At 41.7% G+C, this 20572-nt stretch overlaps 2 protein-coding genes across 15 annotated transcripts in view; one reads left to right on the plus strand and one right to left on the minus strand.

The window, feature by feature from the left end:
• Positions 1-13273, minus strand: part of lrrfip1a (leucine rich repeat (in FLII) interacting protein 1a) — a 52706-nt gene extending 39433 nt beyond the window's left edge. For all 14 annotated transcript variants that reach the window (XM_083996608.1, XM_083996607.1, XM_083996606.1 and 11 more), the window contains exon 1: positions 12601-13273. In XM_083996608.1, the coding sequence (XP_083852734.1) occupies positions 12601-12690 (90 nt within the window). In that variant the 5' untranslated portion in view covers positions 12691-13273. The remainder of the gene's footprint in view (positions 1-12600) is intronic.
• Positions 13274-15536: 2263 nt separating this feature from the next.
• On the plus strand, positions 15537-18801 carry LOC311004577 (uncharacterized protein; the record flags this gene model as incomplete). The annotated part of the gene is made up of 5 exons (XM_083996688.1): positions 15537-15714; positions 17364-17515; positions 17619-17744; positions 17848-17941; positions 18671-18801. 5 exons carry the CDS (start codon positions 15537-15539, stop codon positions 18799-18801), a joined length of 681 nt encoding a protein of 226 aa, XP_083852814.1.
• Positions 18802-20572: the final 1771 nt, after the last annotated feature.

Consider the following 20572-nt stretch of genomic DNA (forward strand, 5'->3'; position numbering starts at 1 on the left):
ACAGTTCTTTTAATTGCCCGTTTATTTGGCTGAGGCGCACCTACGTGTTCCCACACTACACACACACCTTCTTTTTCCTTTTTTTTTTTAAATCAATTGATCCGCGGAGCACTTGCATGCCGATTCGTGGAGAGCGATCAGAACAAATCACGGATCAACTGCACCACTACTTATAATATTTTGATTTCCCATCTTGAAGTTTTATATTGAGTTGGTAAAACTTAAATGTGTTGCAAATGTTATATAATAGATTTGGTTGGAATGCCTTTTAGTGGACAAGGGACGTAATAATAGGTGTCGGCTATATAATGAGCAAAAAAACAACAACAAAAAAACTAATTTGACTATTTAACAAAAGAAGCATTAGAAATTCCAATCTGATTTGGGGGGAAAATTGACAGCCCTAGTTTTTACTCTGTGACACAAAAAAATCAACTGGACAGGGGTCCAAATTAAGCCGCTGAAACAATGCATATCGCCACCTAGTGTTGAGGAGGAGGACACCGGACAACGATTTTCCCTGTTGCATGTAAACTGGGACAAGGACAGAACAAGAAGAACATAGCCCGGGTCAGCTGTGCATGTAAAGGCACTGACCGCAGCACAGACTGTGCTCCTGCTGCCGTGCTGTCGGCTTCCTGCTAACCTATTCCTCTGCTCCACTCCCATTCACTGCTGACTTGTTACACACTGCCCTGTTCTCCAGAGGAGCCGTCCTCGTCTAGCGTTACCTTTTACATGGAATGAGGAGTAGAGGGTCCTGGGGCCCGTTGTTCGAAACCTAGATAAGGGATTAAGCCGGGATATGTTGGTTATCCTGGCTGAATTTAGCCTCAAGTCGGTTGTTCAAAAGCTGGATACCTTTATCCTGGTCAAGTTACTATGGTGATTTATTCTCTGCAGCTAGCCTGCTCCAGACCAGGCTAACAGCCAGGCTAAGTTGATTCTGTTGTCTTTATCTGTGAAGTCAGCAGTCACTCTGATCAGAAATCAAGGTGTTTCATACAGTTATTCCATGTTCTTATGTACATATTGGCCTAATGTCTAAACAAACAAAATACATTTACAATAATTAAAAAACATGAAACATTTACAATATTTATTAGGCTATTTTTCTTTTCTTTTTTTTCATAATTAGGCCTATTCATGTGCTTCTCACACTGAATCTTTGCATCTGCCAGCACTGCCTGCTTCTTCAGATGCAGGGCTACAGATGTCTGATGGTTTGTGAAATCTGTAAAACACATTAGCACAGAATTGTGCACACTGTTCTTCAGTCAATACTCACTATTTTAGATATCTGTGACCCATCTATGATATTTTCTATGACCACTAGTAGCCTACTACATGGCTTCTCATAAAAAGCAATGGAGCAAAAATAGCAATAGATTTATTTTTATTTTTATAAAATATGTTACAAAATGCATTGGGCTAAATATTGGTTGAGGGAAGAAAACAAGAATAAAATTGTGTGAGCAGGACCTTCCAAATAATTTATACACCTCATCTGAACATTGTTATCAGCAATTTATTGAAGCACCAGACTGCATAATGTTCTTATATTTAATTAATTTTCACCTGTTGCACTTTTGGCCACTTGTAGGCTATTTGTGCTTTATGAACTTTACTTTAGATGATAAAGAGATTTGTGCAATGTATCAACTTCCACTGTTCATCATTAAGGCATTAAAGCAACTGTTAATTTGTGAAAGGAAAGTTGTGATTATCGTTTTGGATTAGGCTACTTCCACATTCAATCAGTCCACAGTTGTCCGCTCTCTCTGAGCTTTACGACAGCGGTGGTGCTTTTTTTTTTTTTTTTAAGAGGTGTGTCACCTTGCGTCGAGATCCACTGTTGATTGGAGGAAAGTGGCCACACCTGTCCTCTCATCGGTGAATCTGTGATCAATCTCTGTGGTCTACTGACGAGAGAATTAGTTACACCTGGCTTGACAAAGCTGCTCCTCCTCAGCCTGGCTCGGCGTTCCAACAACCAACTAAACCAGGATGGACTTAGGAGACTTTGTCCAACCTGGCTTTCCCACTTATCCTGGATATCTTTATTCTACTTTCGAACAACAGGCCCCTGGTGGATTTGACGCCTTTGTTGACGACTCGGAGCAATTCCAAGATAATGCTGGGTTTTGTCACACAAGTGAAAAGCATGAGTCGCCAGTTGATTTTAATGATTGTGTGAAATTTAAGCTGTGGTGGTGCTCTGCTGCTGAGTGAATATAGGGGAAACTGTGGAGTCTATTAAAGTGGTTGCTTATGAGGAGAAAGGAGTGGGGTGACCATGGAGGAGGTGCAAACTAGTCTAATTTAAAGTTTAAAGGGACGTTGTGTAACTTCTCCTGTTATTTATTCACGAAAATCAATTATTTTGTTCAAAAGTATGTTTTTCATTAATCAGTAATCCCCCCATCAACAAAGTGAAGTGATCCTTTCAGCTCTGAATGAGCCGTTCATATCATTCATATCTACATGGAGCGGGTAAGCTCGGTGCTGCTGCCATGTGGTGTCTCCATGTTTTTACCTTCAGTGGCAGCGTGACGGTAGGAAACCACGGAAACTCAGCGGAGACACCGGAGCTGTCGGCTCAGGTGGAGGTGGCGTCTGTGAAAAGTCACCGTGGTAACGCAGTGAGGAGGAATGGAGCGTTACACTGATGCTGCATTCACCTGCAGTCGGGCAGACGGCCGTCGGTAACAAACCAGATGTCATTTTAGTCACAGAAGTCCAGAGAAAGCCGGTAAAACGTGGGTCAGGTAAACAATACCACATCGCCATGACAACATATTGTCACGTGTATTGTTTTGCCTCGTGCTGACGACCACTTGTTTACATAGAGGCTTGAATGCCGTTACGTGCAGCGGCTGTCGTCCGTCTGCCGTCTGCCCAATTTCACGTGAATGCAGCATGAAAAATACGACTCAGTTTTTTTTTGTTTCAATAAATGTTGTGAACTGTCTGTGTTGTGGCAGTCAAGTTTTTCATATTAATTTCCACGGATGTCAAAGTCATGTATAATGACTCTATATGGTGGTTTCATTTGAAGCTGTTCTGACTCATGTATACAGTATACTGTAGGTCACATCCTCATGGACACTGGCATGAACATCACTGCTGCTGGAAAAACCCGTCCAGTGCAAATACTGACTGTTAAACATGAGTGCACTCTGCAGCCTCCTGACACCTTCCATGGTACCTGCATTCCCTCCCCACCGAGCCCCACCCCTTCACTGTTAACTAAACTTTGGAAGGAAAACAGAGCCATGGTGAATAAACAGGAAGGAGTTTGCGATTGCAATCTGCAATGGGCTGCGCACGTGATGATGTCATCAAGAGGAAGCCAAGACTCACAGAGCCTGCACTTCCTTTTAAGGAGACGTGAGTCTGGCGAGCTGAGCCCGAACTGAAGCCAGTGGGTTGTGTATACACAATTATTATCAGGAAATACACAAGTAGTTGTTTGGGTCATTAATGCCTGTTTAAGTGCTTCATGGCATAATGGGTGTTCACTGGAGAGTCTCAGTGTGTTGGAGCCAGATCCTGGGTGGTAGAATCACCTCCAAGGACACACAGGAGTCTATGAATGCTTTGTTCAGAGGAGCAACACATTTTAACATCCACATGAAAATGAGTTTTTCAATTGCATGGGACACAGTTTAAAAAACCTTCACTATTTATTGGGTGAAGATTTGACTTGTTTGCTGTCGCTGCTTGTCCTGTATTAAAGATTAACTCGGCTGTGACTGCAGTGAGGGATTGTGGCTTGCCGTCTCGTCGCCTGGATGATGGTAAGAATGAAGGGAGGGGGATCGTGCGGTGGGCTTCCCCTTCCTCACCGTCAAGCCCCAGACTAATCCGCTCTAAATACTCAATTCTCATCCACGCTTGACTGAGCTTTTGACAGCCACCCAGCACCAACCTGGCAACTTAATCCCCAGTTAGGATCATCTTCTCAAACTCAGACAAACTAGGCTGTCATTAGAAAGCTGGGGACTGAGCAACAAGGACGCAGGCTTACAGATCTAGAAATATATTACTATTAAAGGGATAGTTCAGCTTTTTTTTTGAAGTGGGGTTGTATGAGCTACAAATGGCCATTAAAGGGATACTGTAGTTCAACATTTTGGCAAATTGGCCCATTGCCATAATCCCTATAGTTTTAGGAGTAGTTTCGTTACCTTTAATCGTCGGTGCAAGCTATTTTTAGAACGGTGGAGCAGAGCCGTGAGCTGCTCAGAGCTATGCTACGGAGGCTAATGGGATTTTTTGGTTTCCCTCATCAAACACACAATCCAACAACTCCAAAACTGCTGATGCGCGTACCCGTCGAGTTTTTCAGCAAGCAGTCTCTGCATTTACCTCTAAAACAACTCCGTCTTGTAACGTTCCGTTATTATCTCATAGCGTGGTGAATGTGCAGGTCACAACTTGTCCACCAGAGCGTTGTGGAGTTGATGGATTATGTATTTGATGAGTTTGATGAGGGAAACCAAGAAATCCCATTAGCCTCCGTAGTTTAGCTCTGAGCAGCTCACGGCTCTGCTCCACCGTTCTAAAAATAGCTTGCACCGACAATTAAAGGGGTAGTTCAGCAATTTTGAAGTGGGGTTGTATGAGCTACTAATGGCCATTAAGTATAATATCTGCAGTAGGAAGGTCTCTACTGAGGCATTGCGCATCACAGAGACACAGGCAGTACACTGTTGTTAATGAGGCACAAGTAGTCCGCGTATTTTCGCCGCCCACGAGAAGTCCCGTCTCAAAATAATACACCTGTTCAAGAGTACGATCTAAAGTAAAGACTTAGAATGCATCAGCTGGTCGGAAAAATGTTTGTTTATCTGGAACTGTGTCTCGGTGCAGCGCAATGTGCCAGTGTTTCTCAGTGGACAAGGGGCAGAGACCTTTCTAATGCAGATATTATACTTAATGGCCATTTATACCTCATACAACCCCACTTCAACAAAGCTGAACTATCCCCTTAAACGACTTTGTGGGAATGACATAAAATCATTTCCAATGAAAACTGACACTAAATTAACAACCATAGTGTCCTTTTCCCCTCAGGTATATAGAAAATGTAATGTTTGTAATGTTTCTGACTCCAAGGCAACCAATACAGTAGTTGCTATGGATTGAATCACACTGAGATCTTAGAGCAAAGTGGGGCTGCAAACAGCTGGAACGACTGTAAGCTAGACTGTGAATTTATTCATCATCACTAGAAGATTCTTAAGATGCTTTCACACATGCACTCCCACCTAGACATAAACCAGAGGAGAAAATGTAAATCTAAGAATTAAACAAACTTTGCTCTCATGTAAAGGGCCTGTTTAATGTCCACAGGAGCCCATGTGTGCATAGAGCAGGTCACTGTCCAGAGAGTGAAGAGCTGGTGAACTCTCTCTCACCTCCATCTACACAACAGACGAGTTCCAGCAGGTGAGAATCTGTCCCACATGGAGTCTTGTTGTGTGCTTCTTTCGTGAAAGGACAATCCCAGCGTTCGTGTTCGCATTTCCCAGTTGATCCACACGTTGGCTAAACCTTTCCAGCATCACCCAGAACAATATGTAACAGGAGACACTGTCGTGGTGTTTGTTGAATAATGATCCAAATGACCCCATGGCTTTGAATTCTCTGTCTGACCGGCAAGGTCACAAAAATTGCTAATAGTTCTAAAATTGTGCTTCTCTGGCCTGATCCGTGTAATTCAACACTAAACTTTCTTGCTGATGTATAAAAGGTACAGTCTGTGGGTTTGTTCGTTGCAGTTTGCAAACACAACATTCAATTTGGGCATCAATCCTCTTGGGATCAAGCGTGTCATCCCCCTGCCCCTGACAGCAGCTACCAGAACAGCCTTCAAACTCTCCTTTGAATATTTGCTACAATCACCGAGATCTACACCCGTGGTGGCTCCACCCCACCTGCACCCTAGACTTCCATGTTCAACGCAGCGGCCCTCCTACTCGTCACAGCATAGCCCTTGAGGCTCCCGTTGATGGTGATGGCCTGGTATGGGCCCGACGCTCGGACTATCTCCTTTTCTTCACTGGTAAGTGTGTATTTCTCCTGGCTTGATGGTATCCAGTAATACAAGTCTGCAGGGCCACACACCCAACTTCACCTGCGCTCCGTCATTGGCTGGTGGAAAACACACCTACTCCCCGCCCAAAAACATCCCAATGACACCAAAACATCAGAATACAGCTACTTAGGTAGGATTTCTTTTGTAAAAGGCTATATTTTGTTTTTAGGAAAATCATCCAGATTCTACCTTTAAATCAAAGTAGCTGAACGCTGAGTTCTCTGTTTTCTACTCTGCACTGAGACATCCAGCTGTTTTAACAGAACTCGATGGAGGCAGTTTTAACAGCTGGTACTGTACACACAGAGCAAACAGAGGCTTCATATATCCAATACAAGCCAGTTAACATGGCTGCATCAGCTCTCCTGAAATGTTTTATGATTTGAATCATGATCTGGGCATGAATTTAAAATATGTGGTTTTCATGCCACGTCTGGCTGTACAACATGCCTGTATGACAGCGGCCCACATGTAGCCAAGTCAGGCTGAAGAGCTGGATTTGGACTATGATATGACTATGAGGCTGCTCTGTCATGTTGACAAATCATGACTGTACAGTAAATGCCTTTTGCATACAAACTATACAAGTATTTATGTTATTTATCCAGTGCTCAAAGCGAGAACAGGAGCATATTCTGCATGGAAAAAGTGTGAATGTCTGAGTAGTAAATAACCTTGACTGTAATCTACTATTTCTCACTTGTTTTGACTTTGTAGCACGTAGAGAGAGATTTAGGAACATGACTCTTTCAGCGACTAGTCAGTGTTTTTCAAGGGTGCTGTCAGGTTAAATTTAACAACATTCACAGGCCAGGTATGTGCACACAGACACACTCGGCTAGATTTACACTGTGACACACCTGGGTGTGATCTCCGAGTGTAAAACACACTGACACACAAGTGAACTAGAAGCTTCGACGAAAGGAAGAGTTTGCCTTGGGCCAAATTCCAAGAGTGTTATCATCACTATTGTGATAATCAATACCTGACTCCAACTGAGGGGGGTCTACGGTACATGATACATGTGGATGCCTGAGGCCTACTGTATTTAGAGTCCTTAAAGCTTTTTCATTTTAATGTGCTGAATATTTTGTACTTTTATAGTTTGGCCACCTGGCAACAGTCATTTCCAGTGATAAGCCTGTTCTTTTGTATATAACAAGCTGTACTGTATGTTATGAGGGACTGTGGAAGGTTATTAGTGGTTGTATAAAAATAAAAGCCTTGGTTAAACTGCTAAATTAGAATGAGTTGTTACTGAGCGGGCTTACAACCCAACTGTAGATGTTTAATATGTTCTCATCACTCGCTTTTACTTTTAAAGTGCCACATATTAGCCGAGTGCCATAATGATGGGAGTCAAACCCGACTGTTATGAGATTTGTGGTTAAACTGCATAGCCTTCATTAAACAAACATAAGCAAGCCCTAACAGCAAGATCCAGTAAGTGGGCGTTTGATTTGGTTTGATCCTTTACCAAACTGCCTCCGTGTCCTCAGAGCTTTACAACAGACTAGTTGGTAAATAAATAAACACCAAAAACCACAGATTGCAACTGGCCCTCTCAGCAGAACCAGCAGCTGATTGGTCCAATAAACAGCAACAGATAGATTCTACAACTGTATTAACACTATCCTGCTTGTTACTGCACGTTTACTGAATATTCAAAATGTTCTAGGCAAATTAATGATTTGCTTAGAAGTCACAACAATATGCTGCCGTCCTGAGTGAAGTTTGTACAGTATGTTCTCCCTGTTCCTCTGTGGGTTCTCCAGCTTCCTCACACAGTCCAAAAACATGCACGCCAGGGTGATTGGAGACTCTAAATTAACCCGTAAGTGTGTGTGTGTTATTTGTCTCTATATATCAGCCCTGTGATAGACTATTGACCTGTCCAGCTGGGACTTTAAACTTGCGGTGCTTCCCCACAAATGGATCTTGCTGATAATGAAAGCTACAATCACTCCCTTTGTCTTAAAAAGAGAAATGAGTTTCACTGTTTTGTCCAAACACAAGGAATATAGTGTTTGGAAACCACGAGGCCTAATCAGTGGTGTAGGCCGGGGCTGCAGTTGATAAGCAGCTAGTGCTTTGATATCAAGACCCTGATGATAACCCCAACAGGTGACCTTCCTGATAAGACCCAGTACAGTCTCTGTACATGTCTCTGACTGTGTTAGCTTGTTGGAGGGCAGGACCAGCAGTGTTTAAAGGGATAGTTCAATATTTTGGCAAATTGGCCCATTGCCATAATCCCTAAATTCATGCAAAACCACTGATGCGCGTTCCCATCGGGGGCAGTTTTTCAGCAAGCAGTCTCTGCATTTGCCTCGAAAACAACTCTGTCTTGTAATGTTCTGTTATTATCTCATAGCGTGGTGAATGTGCAGGTCACAACTTGTCCACCAGAGCGTTGTGGAGTTGTTGGATTGTTGTATTTGATGAGTTTGATGAGGGAAACCAAGAAATCCCATCAGCCTCTGTAGCGTAGCTCTGAGCAGCTCGTGGCTCTGCTCTGCCGTTCTAAAAATAGCTTGCACCGACAATTAAAATGGGCCAATTTGCCAAAATGTTTGAAGGTGTACAGAAATGGCCGTTTGTCCTGTTTGTCGCGCCGAGTTGTCACGAGCTGCAACACGAGTTTACCCGAGTGAGGAAAACGAATTTGATTGGTCGTTATCGAGCGGGCGGGATATTCAAAGCTTGGGGCGAGCCCGAGCTCCGTGTGTGTGTGCGTGTCTCAGACGTTTGAATGACGGATGACGGATCCAATATCAGTGGCTGGTGAATCGTGTACAGGCTGACGTATAATCCGTGCGCCTGCATTATCCAATGCGAAAAAAAAAATACACACTTTCATCCCGGATTTACTCAAAAATAGAATTTTGCACAAAGTTTGGCCTACAACGTCTGAAAGATGAGTTATCACATTAATTTTATGACCCAAAGTGGGCTCAAATTCAATTTTCTTTTCTGTACACCTTTAACTATCCCTTTAATGTTGGCTCTGTTTTATTCAAGTGTCCTGTATGGGAGTACAATGATCCAGCATGAACCCAGCTTGAACCGATATTCCTTTGTGCAACATCAAAAATTTCAGTTTTTCCACCATATGTAATATTTTTTGGGATACAATTTTTTGCAGTGTCACAGTTTTGAAGAACCTGCCTCACTATAGAGTTTGACCATTATGTCACAGCTTTACTTATAAGCTTATACCTTATAAAAATCTTAATCTATGCAAAAATAATTTACATAGCCTAAATACCGTTATATCATAATGTGTACACTGAAAAATGCAAATTTTGCACACCACCCAAACTGGGCATGAACAACATCCAGACTGAGCAACATGGAATTCAGCATCCACTTGTTTTATCACTCACACCTGTGCCAGTCTGACTGTAACACATCTAAATGTTTGCTGATCACATACTAAGTGTAGTTTAATCAGGCATAATGATTTAAAACACCTGTGGGCGTGTGCACGGGCCTTTAATAACTCACCACCACTGCTGCCACCTGCACCTGTGATTACATCAATAGACTAAAAGCACTTGAAGCCCAGGATCATTCTAACTACCATTACTTGGTTCTATTCTCAAGTTAAATCAAAGTTAATCAAAAATGCATTGAATACTTAATTCTTTGTTCAATCATTATGAAACAGTTACAAAATTCTGAATCCAAACAATGGTTGTGATTTGTTTTACAGTCACTCATTGTAATGAAACAACAGTTTAAACCAGTCTTTTACAACCTTAGGGTCGGGGCCCCATGTGGGGTCGCCTGAAAAAAAATTACTGATAAAGATATATTTTTTTAACTAATTATTATTCTTTTTAAAATTATGATTAAAAACACCACACACAATCTTAAACAACTGTATTCTATACTTGAACTTTCTCGAATATAAGTTGAGTTCTAATAAAATGCAGCATATCTGAGCTGGCACATCTTGATTGACGGCCGCGATGACGTGACTGCACATGATATTTGTGATGTCAAAATGGGGTCATGGGCCAAAAAAGGTTGTGAACCACTGGTTTAAACACTGTACAACTTTATTAATCCATTTAGTAGTAGTGGAGCTGATCTGCAGTGTGCCATCCTCACGCTACAGTACATGTATGTGTGAATGTTTATGGCTGGATTAAACTGTTTGACAGACGTAGGGAACCCACTCCCTTCAGTACAGAATCACTGAAGACCCTGGTATTCAGTGAGGACATTCTTTCCTCCTGTGTGGTCTCCTCCCCATTGGTTTACAGCATTAGATGCGTCTCTGATCCCAGGGACACTGCAGGGGACAAGTCAGCAGCACCACACTAATGCACCAAACTTTGCTGTAACACTGCCCATCAATTCCAGGGAGATTTTCAATTTTCACGCTGGCAGGATGACCACCACCTCCCTCCCTCCCTCCCTCCCTCCTCATCCCCATCCCCCACCTACAGACCCAATCTAAAACTGGGGTGCAGCAACAGCTGATCTTTCAGGAGCATCTATTTTTAAAACTCTTTTTCAGAATGGGCCAACTCATCAGGGCCGACATACCATCCTGTCAGAGGACTGCCAGTGAGGGAATTGACCCCTATGCTGCTTAAAGGCACAGACTTTCTCTTTGTTGCACAGAACTGGCAGCAATTAATGTTTTATTGCTGGAGCCGTGACTCACTACAAGTAGAAACAGATGAGGATTCGTCCAGCAGAGGGAATCTCCTGTTTAAATATTGTGCATCTGCTGCTACCGCGTGTGTCTGAGCAGACTCTTCATCTCCTTGAACCTCTGCCAGGTGACAGCCCTGCCCTCTCCAAACAGCCTCCAAGAAAACCATTACCAGCTACAGGAATGTGCAACCTCAGACCTGTTACCCCTGCGTAAATAGTCAGTGGAGCAGTGAAGAGACGGTTATATGCAAACAGCCAGACTCACTCTGCAGCGTTACCACGGCCATTGACAGCTGAAAGAAGTGATGAGATGACTACCGGGGGGAGTGTGTGTGTGTGTGTCAGTTAAAAATGCAAATTTGTCGAAACATCCGGGTTGAGTTAGCACAGACCCGACTTCCTCCCAACTGAAAAAAGGGCTGTGAAAGGCTGCAGTGAATTAGAGACGGTCAAATTGTTTTGGTCAACAGGCTACATGTTAATCATTTGAAAATGACTTTTTTGGACAAAAAAAGAAACAAAAACACTCTAAAAAATTGATCGATAAATCTTCAAAAACAGAGGCACGATGTTGCCTCACAAGAGTTTTGCTTCAGGCTTTTTTAAATTTTTAATAGCTGATATTCTTTGAAATTACACAGAAATATTGATGTTTAACACCTCAGACTCACAAAAGCGTGCAGGGTATTACACTTCAAACAAGGGCCACTTGAGTCTCAGAGGCACACTAGCCATTATGCCTGCCCCAGACTCAATTATAACACAGAGATTAGAAACCTTGAAGCAGTGTAAACCTGTCACAACATGACCTCACCACCTGTTAGAAATAAACAGTGTTTTCCTGACTTGCGTTATCAAAGGGGGAAGTACAACAACTCCTCTCCTGCAGGTTAGCACACGAACGCCTCAAACTGTTTTAAATGTGCTTTAGGGTCTTGTTTTTGGAGAGCTGCAGTTAATGCAAGACAACAGACATCTTTCTCTACAGTAAAACAATGATGATCATACAGTAGGCTAATCACCATTTCACACATACAGCTTTATATCAATGGATTGTTATGCCCAAAACACCACTCTCTGCTATAGGCCTACAGTAAAGGTGGATCACTTCTGCAGCTACAACAGTTATTTTATCTACATAGGCTAATTAAATTATTAATTTAAAAGTATGACTATGTCAATAGCAACTGACCCTCCCTCTCTAGAAAATATCTTGTTTTTAGACTGTGTAGACTCAGTTACTGTGCCATGGAGGTGCACTTTTCTATAGTTTGTGTAGGTATAAGTTGTCAATATACACTCTCAGGCGTTAGCTGGGGTGGACCAATCACAAGAGAGAAACACACCTTACTTGGAGCTATGTTACCATGTAACATGAATATCTCTAGCCTACATATTGGGTTAAATGTAGGCTAATGCTTTATGAAGAGAAAAAGCACAAAAGACAGTTGCTTGGAGGGTGGGAATTAAGTTAGAAACTCTTTGGTCATCATGACAATAAAATCAGTAACCTGAAACATTTTGACTTATGGAAACTCAAAGGCACTCTTTACAGTTAAATTGAGTAAGGCTAGTCGGCTATTTTTACCAGTGGAAACTTCAAGTGCTTGTAAAATTGTGTGTAAAATAGGAACTGTGAACATGAAAGATTTGAAACACTTTGGTCTGAAGCAATGAAAAGATCTAGAAACAGCTGTGTAGCTACTGTGTGTTATATAGGGCTGTAGGCGACACGCTGCGGAGGAAGACCACTTCAAGGACCGCTTCTTCACTCCGTTCAGACCTAACAGGAAAAGACTCGACGTCTGACTAAACTCTCCACTCACCTCTCTCGCTATGAGGTTCAGGGCATCGTCCTCCGCCGTCGACTTATCCTTCTTGGTGGATCTTTTCCGTCCTGTGCCCTGGGTCCCCATGTTTTCTCAGACAGTAGTAGTAGTTATCCACTCGCCGCAGATTTTTTTAAAAAGAAAGAAAAAAGAGAAGTCACTGTCGTGGTCCAAACCGAGCACCGAGTAATCCAAACAAAGCCGGAGAAACGGACACACCGAGTCTCATGTGTCGCTTCTTTAAAAAATGTCACGTTAAAATGCGGAGAGATGAAACAAATCGCGGCCGGTCGCGCCCACAGCGTGGGTCATTGTCATACATCCGTTTGAACACTTCTTCCTGTAACAACGCAGCCGCTCTCGGCGGAGTCAGCTTCAAACTGACTGTGTGACTGGCAGCATCGGCCCCACGTGCGCGTCTGAGACGTTTACTGGCATTTTCAGTCACAGCCCTTCACTGTAGCACAGCGTCCTGTTAAGCCAAGCCCACCCCCGTCTGTCACTCTATGGAAACACAACAAACACCTACAATAAAAATAGAAACCTCAATTGTAACTTGTTTACAGTAAAAATATTTATAGCCTAATGTTTTCTCTCTCTTTTTTTTTCTTTTAATCCAGCGGCACCACGCGACGGATTCACAGACTCGAATCTGAGCCACGAACTTCAAAACCTGTACACAATCAAGTTGCGTTCACGTGAGGTCGGATTTATATCTTCCCATAGAAACGCAGGTAGTTTCAATCAGAACGCACACAGGAAACGCGGGGGCAGCCTGTGAGAGGAAATGGGTCTTAAAATCCATAATCCATTCATTAGGCTAACGTCACTGTTATCCCATCTGTAAGTGAACAAAAAATCAGAGGTTCCACTCAGAGAAAATTGTCAAGAAAACATCACAAGATATGTTAGCCCAATTTTAGGTAGGTGTGGCTGTAGCCTAACAAATGCTGCATGCAGAGTAGGCTAGTTAACATTTTCTTGATATTTCAATATTTGATGTAGATTAGTAGCCTAAATAGGCCTACATAACATAAACATGTGTGAAGGGATGTTTTTATTATTATTAGGCCTATTATTATTATTTTACATTTATTTTAAAGCCAAAGCTTTTTTCCTAGTTTAATTCTTAGACAGATTTAAAATCTAGTCCTCATAATCTTAAAGTGCCAATATGCTCCCCACTTCTCCCACAAAAGTAGAAAACAGAATATGAGGGGTCATTACTTATTTTCTGTCCCTGGAAACGGTTGTGCTATGAGTATTTCCCATGTGTTTGTGTAATTGCACTTGTGAGTTTTTGCAGCTCATGTGTTGACAAATGTGGGGGCTTTTGGGGTCAGGATTTTTACACAGACTACTTGAATGCAGCACCAACCTCTGGACATGGACTCCAAACATGTTGAGGGGTTTAGTTTCAACCAGAAACCACAGCTCCCGCATGGGCTATCGCACTCTCTCACACTCCCTCTGCTATTTTTAATGATGACCAGGCAGCTCTAAAACAGTCTTGTGTTTCTTAAAGAGATAGACGAGCCCTCAGTGTTGAATGGCCTTATACTGCCACTCAAACACAATGGAGATCCCATAATCTTGATGTAATAGTCTGGTATAGTGTGTCTGGGACAGTCAGAGGTATCTCTGTAGTGACCTCACTAAGTATTTTTATATATTATGATATCAGTGTTGTGTTATTTTGAGTTCCGTAAATGCAGTAAAACTTTTTCCAGAGATATTTCATAGTCTCCATCTGAATTGAATGTTATATCACTCTTTTCATGATTATTATTCATTCATTATTTCTATATGTCTTTTTGTTACTGTCATATTCATACTGAAGGGTTATAGTTTTTTATAAGTGGTAGCCTATAGCTAATAGTTGGATATGTAATGAATATCAATGGATACATAGTTGGGACCATTTGATGCATTTTGTATTTAGTAATCACAGTGCTGTCTGGACCAGATGAAAATGATCATCCTGTTTGCTGATGATTATTGTTCGAAAGTCCAAATAAAATGTGCCACTTTTTCACAGAGGAATATTTTGATTATTGCTGTGTGGCTGTCAAAAAAAAAAAAATACTATGCTGCCCTCCTGTGTTGATTCAGTGTCATGACATGTGATACATAGGAGGAAGACTGGCCTGTGGAGAGCTCTTGCACATTATATAGCTCTATGAAGAAAGGTTAATCATGTCTGCATATTTTTTCCTTATAAAAACACTAAGCAATATTGATACTGTATCAATATCAGTGATACAGGATTAATTCATATTAGTGATAGAGGATTAATTAATATCATGTGTCACTGATACAGGATATTAATGTTGATAGCATGCTGCATGGGTAATCATGTATAAAACTCTTGACTTTCTTTTCTTGTATTAGGAAGAATCAGAACACACTCTCTGGTTTTATCTGTGATGTAACACTTGAGTTGAGGTTTGTGAATAGGAGGGAAGTAACATTCATCTCTGAAAAAGAGCAAAATTTCCCAATAGGCTTTCAGTTTCCATTCATATGTTTAGAAATGTTTTTGTAATCCCGAGTTTCACTAACAAGAAACATGATAAAGAGTTTTACAGTAAAAATCATTACATCATGTGATGAGAACAAACAGTCAACTTATAATCGTGTTGAAGGCTTTATGGCTCAGTTGTGAGTGATAGTGTACAAGGAAGTGAGATTGCCCAGTTGGCATTTTACAAGTCAAAACTGGACTTTGGTTTTACTTTTATTTTCTGTGTAGTGTACCACAGTGAAGCTGACACAGACTCTCACAACAAAGACAGAGAGTGAACACGTCTGTTTCTTAGAAGTAGTTGCTGCTTCGTAACACAGAAGGAACCCATAAGGATCACGGACTGTTTGACTTCCCTGGACTCACCCGTGCTGTGTTTTTGCTTTTTGTGAGGGAACTAAATCGTTTGATGGGGGAGAATCTCCCGAGGGTGCCGGGGGCTCGACTCTCCAGAGACACTTATGTCAGACCAGTGCGGACCTTCAGGGTTAAGATGGTGCTCCTGGGAGGTTCTGGTGTGGGAAAGTCAAGTTTGGCTGTGCGATTCGTCAAAGATGAGTTCAAGAATACATCACCTACTGTAGGCTGTGAGTTCATGATGGCTTAATATCACACTGAAATGTCTTAAGTGTTCAGTTGAAGATTCATCCTGCACAAATAGTTGGATGTTTTGTGAAAAATGCTTATCAGGTGTTTTGCTGAGAACATTGAGGTCACACTCAGTGGAGATGGATTGGATCTAGTTAATACTATGTTTTATTTGTTTAATCTGTACAAAAATCAATGTTGTGCCTTTGCAGAAGTTAATGGTTTTGGCTATCGAAAGAAGACAGCTCGTGGCTTTTGTTGTTAACTCAGCTTCAGAGCTGCTGGTGTGGTTGCTTGAGACATCCATTCTCAACAATGTTACCAGAGCAAGTTCATAGACAAATCTAGGATTATCTTCCCCACATTTGTTTACTTTGAGACAACCTTCGATGTTGTTTTCTTTCTGTGGTCTTTGTGTGAAACACGCCGCTGAGAAGTTTGGTAGTGTTCAAACTAATCTTTAAGACTTAAATGCACTCAGTCGAAATTGTTTGAAGCCAATGAAACAATCTTGTCCTGGCTTAATGTCTTAATCTTTACTGCAAGGAATTTCATACTCATCCTCCACAATTACCTTGCCATTAATGGTATTATAAACTGCAGGTTTTATGCGAGAGAACAGCCAGACCTTGACGTGTGGCGTCTGCCATCGCCATCTTGGACAACCCTAATATTCTCCATGTTCCATCTTTATGCTAAGCTAGGCTATCAGCCTCCTGGCTTTAGCTTCACAGGCCAGCATAACACACACGAGATTGATGTAAATCTAACACGAGAGAGTAGTATTGTTGGTTTGAAGAACAGAAAACTGTTTGAGTGTAGTTTTACATCTCATCATTACAGTAAGAGAAGAGGCTATGAGCCTCTCTACCGATTGGCTGACTGCTCTTACTGAAACCAAATCCTGCAGGTTGGATGATGGGTCGGTGACTGCTTTATTGTGACATCATAAAGTTACAGTCCCGACGGCTGGTTTTAAGGCTCCATTTCTAAATACAAGCCATGTTCATTTCTGTGTCGACTGGAGCTTTGATACTTTCATAGTGTTAATATAAAACCTATAGACCTGCTGTTCAAAAACACATGGACATCTACCTTACACACTACAAGACCTTTAATATTCACTATACACAAAAAAAAATGCTGGGTTGTTTTTTCAACCCAACCACTAGGTTGAGCCTGTTGATTAATTTAATTGGGCTGTTTGTGTGTTCTGTCCAATATTTAACCAGCGCTGGGTTGTAAAACTACCCACATTGGGTTGTTTTTAACCCAACATTTTTAAGAGTGTAGGTTCGATCTAGTCACATATACAGTGGCATGCAAAAGTTTAGGCACCCTTGGTCAAACTTTCTGTTTATATGATAGATGAAATGATCTCCAAAAGGCATAAAGTTCCCCCTTTTCAGTCTAAAATTGTAGAAAACAAAAATAATACACTGATATCGCTTAAAAAGAGTGTTTCATGTTTTACTTTATGCCTTTTGGAGATCAATTCATCCACTTGCTGAATTGTTCACATTAACAGACATTTTGACCATGTCACTGTATTATACATATATCACACATTACTAAGACCAGCATCATAAAAACTCAATGAGGAACACTTTCATCCCCTATGGTGTCTTTTTACTGTCTGCTCCGCCAGGTGCCTATCTGACCCGAGCGGTGCATCTACGCGATGCCACTCTTCGCTTTGAGATATGGGACACAGCAGGACAAGAAAAATACCACAGTGTCACCCCCCTTTACTACAGAGGAGCCCAAGCTGCACTCGTGGTCTATGATATCAGCAAAAGGGTAAAAGAAACCGACGCACGGACAATGAAATGACTCACTATGGCTTATCCTGACTGGTGTATGTATCATTTTGTGTACCCATGTGTGCTTATGTCACTATTAGGAAACGTTTGTCAGAGCTCAAGTGTGGCTCAAAGAGCTGGAGAAACAATACAGTTCAGAGTCTACTGTCATGTGGTTGGTAGGCAACAAAGGGGATCTGGATGAGAGGAGACAAATCTCAGTGCAGGTACAGACAAAGAAAAATACACAAAAACTACATTTAGTCACATTTTGATTTTAGTCTGTCAATGTGCAACCTCCGATTTGTTGTTGTTGTTGTCATCATACAGGAAGGAGAGTCCCTGGCCAGTGACAGGGGTTTATTCTTCACAGAGACATCAGCCCTGTCAGGAGATAAAATCAGTGAGCTGCTGATGGCTATAGGTAAGTGAATGTTGAATAATTACAAAACACAAATCTTTGAGCAGTGAGTTTGGCCTCAAAAGTAACTCCACCAATCAAATCATGGAATCAATCAATCAATATCCTTTATTTAACCAGGTAAAAGACTCATTGAGATTTAAAACCTCTTTTCCAAGAGTGACCTGGCCAAGACGACAGCACACAAAACAGCTCAGTTGCACATCACACAAGACTCAAATAAAATACAATCACACATTTCAGGAAAACATGATTAAATAATGCAATCACACAATCCGATTGAGCTCAATTCTCTGTCTATTATAATTGAGCTGAATTCACCCAGAGTTACAAGATGTGTCAGTTTCAAGTCCTTCTGCACATCATTCCAGGTCGACGGGGCTGAAACTTTAAAAGCCTTTTTGCCCAGTTCCGTTCTCACTCTCGGGACCTGCATCTGTATAATGTCCTGAGAACGCAGGCCATATCGGCTGTGGTTTCTACACATGTGTACACACAAATATGTAGGCAAATATGTAGGCAGAAGTCCAAGAATAGATTTGTAAATAAAAGGCTTCACATTTAAGCCTGAGAAGAGTGTGTAGTCCTGAGAAGTCTAAAGCTGGGCCACACATCCACCACTAGTGGGCATTGGAGGCCCACATGAGGAGAAAGTGGACTCTCATTCTCATTACGCTGTTGTGTATACACAGCTGTGAATGTGATACCTGTGGTAACTTTGGTTTGGTTCAGCCCACAGAGTGTATGAGTGTGTTGGAGCGCAGCAGGGAGGTCTGTCCGAGTGGAGGGAGACGCCACTCATAGATCTGCATCGTAAAGACACTTTCACACCTTTTGCATCCTGCTGCAAAGTGGGGCCCTGACCTCCGACTGTCAGTCCTCCTGCTGCCTGTCATGTCCCTCTGTTTGTCTTCATCAGTTTAAAGTTGGTCATCTTGTATTAGTGTATCAAACAAACAAACAAACAAGCAGTTGCTGCAAAACACTTGCCCGTTTCGGGACAATAAAGGAATTTACTTACTTACTTACAAACAGATCCAATAACAGGCTTAGGATCTGTCGTCTGCCCTGTTCCTACTGTATCAAACCTCATCTTGTGATGTTTTAGTGAAGGGATTGATCGTACATTTTCAATGTGAGGCGACAAGCTGTTGGGCCAAGGATCTATGGCATGCAAAAGTTTGGGCACCCCTGGTCAAAATGTCTGTTAAAGGGACAACGAGGAGTTTTGGAAAAGCGAAGCGTTTTCACACTACATTTATGAGCCTCCGCTTGCACCGTGAAATTCTTTGACCGGTGCAAGACTGACTCATGTTTTCATTCATCAAGGATTAAAGTCAGAGGTTCAAAGACGATCAGATACCGTCGTAGTTCCGACCATAAACGGCGATTCGGCGGCGTTATTCTCATGACTCGCCACAAAACCGAAAGTAAGGAAACGCTGGTCGGCTCGACCAGCATTTCCGCCACCACTAATAATAACAAAATAACAATAGAGACAAAACGATATATTTATCGAAAATGGGCCCATTAACAAGTGTGGGTAATGTAGATTCATCCACATTAACGTGAGACTTTTTTTTATAACCAAATAGAAACTCCTCGTTGTCCCTTTAATAAAAATGAAATTAACAAAAGGCATATAGTTACAGATGACACAATTAAAAGGACAAGGACAGGAAAGGAAAAGGGCCCACAGCAAAGGTTTGTCCACCTTGCATAGTAGCTAGTAGCCCCTCCTTTGGAAACAATCATAGTAAATATCTTGTCTGATACCTTGGTCAAAGTTATCTGAGAGCTCCAGTCTCCTGGGTTTCCTGTTCTTTTGCAGGCTGCTGCTTTGTTTCCCCTTTTTCACTGTAGAAAACAAAAATACTACACTGGTATTGATTAAAATATTGCAAAAGAGTGTTTCGTGTGTAACTTTAGGCCTTTTGGAGATCATTTCATCTTCCACTTGCTGAACTGTTCACATTAAACAGAAACTTTGACCAGGGGTGCCCAAACTTTTGCGTAGAACACACTTCAGTGGGTTTGGGACCAGCCTGCAGCCAACTATGAACCCTCTGTCCCTCAGATCAAGTGACACCAATTACTTTCATTCTACAGTATGTCTCGTTACTACTGGCAATTTAATACACTTGGACAGAGATCCCTAGAGTTGATCTGAATTGTAGAAACAAGTAAATATATTTTTTACTGTATTTTAATTGTCTACATTTGCTTGGATTTTCTGAGCTGCACTCAGCTGTCCATTTTGAGTGGCTTGGTACTGAAAGAGCACAAACTTTTGCCTTTTTGGTTTGTGCTACTTCTTGTCCTAGATTTGACCCTTTAATGTTGTTTTTATAATAATAGTAACAATGGCTCAAACACAGCCAATTATGTCAAATGAAATGGACATGGAAATGGAAACCAAGGATGATTACCAGGTCATTATCAAGTCATAAAAGCTGGAAGCAGGGCCGGGTCTGTCCAAAATGAAAAACATCCAGTAACATCTTGTGGTTTTCGAGTGAGTTCTGGGCTGGAACCGCTGCTTCTCTGTCATCTGTGAGTCTTGTTGGAGTCGAGCTTTCAGGTTTTTAGAGTGTCCCTGTACTTTAATCTGTTTGTTCATGGACAGCACCAGAC

The sequence above is a fragment of the Trachurus trachurus genome (assembly GCF_905171665.1).
Source record: "Trachurus trachurus genome assembly, chromosome: 21".
Classification (NCBI taxonomy): Eukaryota; Metazoa; Chordata; class Actinopteri; order Carangiformes; family Carangidae; genus Trachurus; species Trachurus trachurus.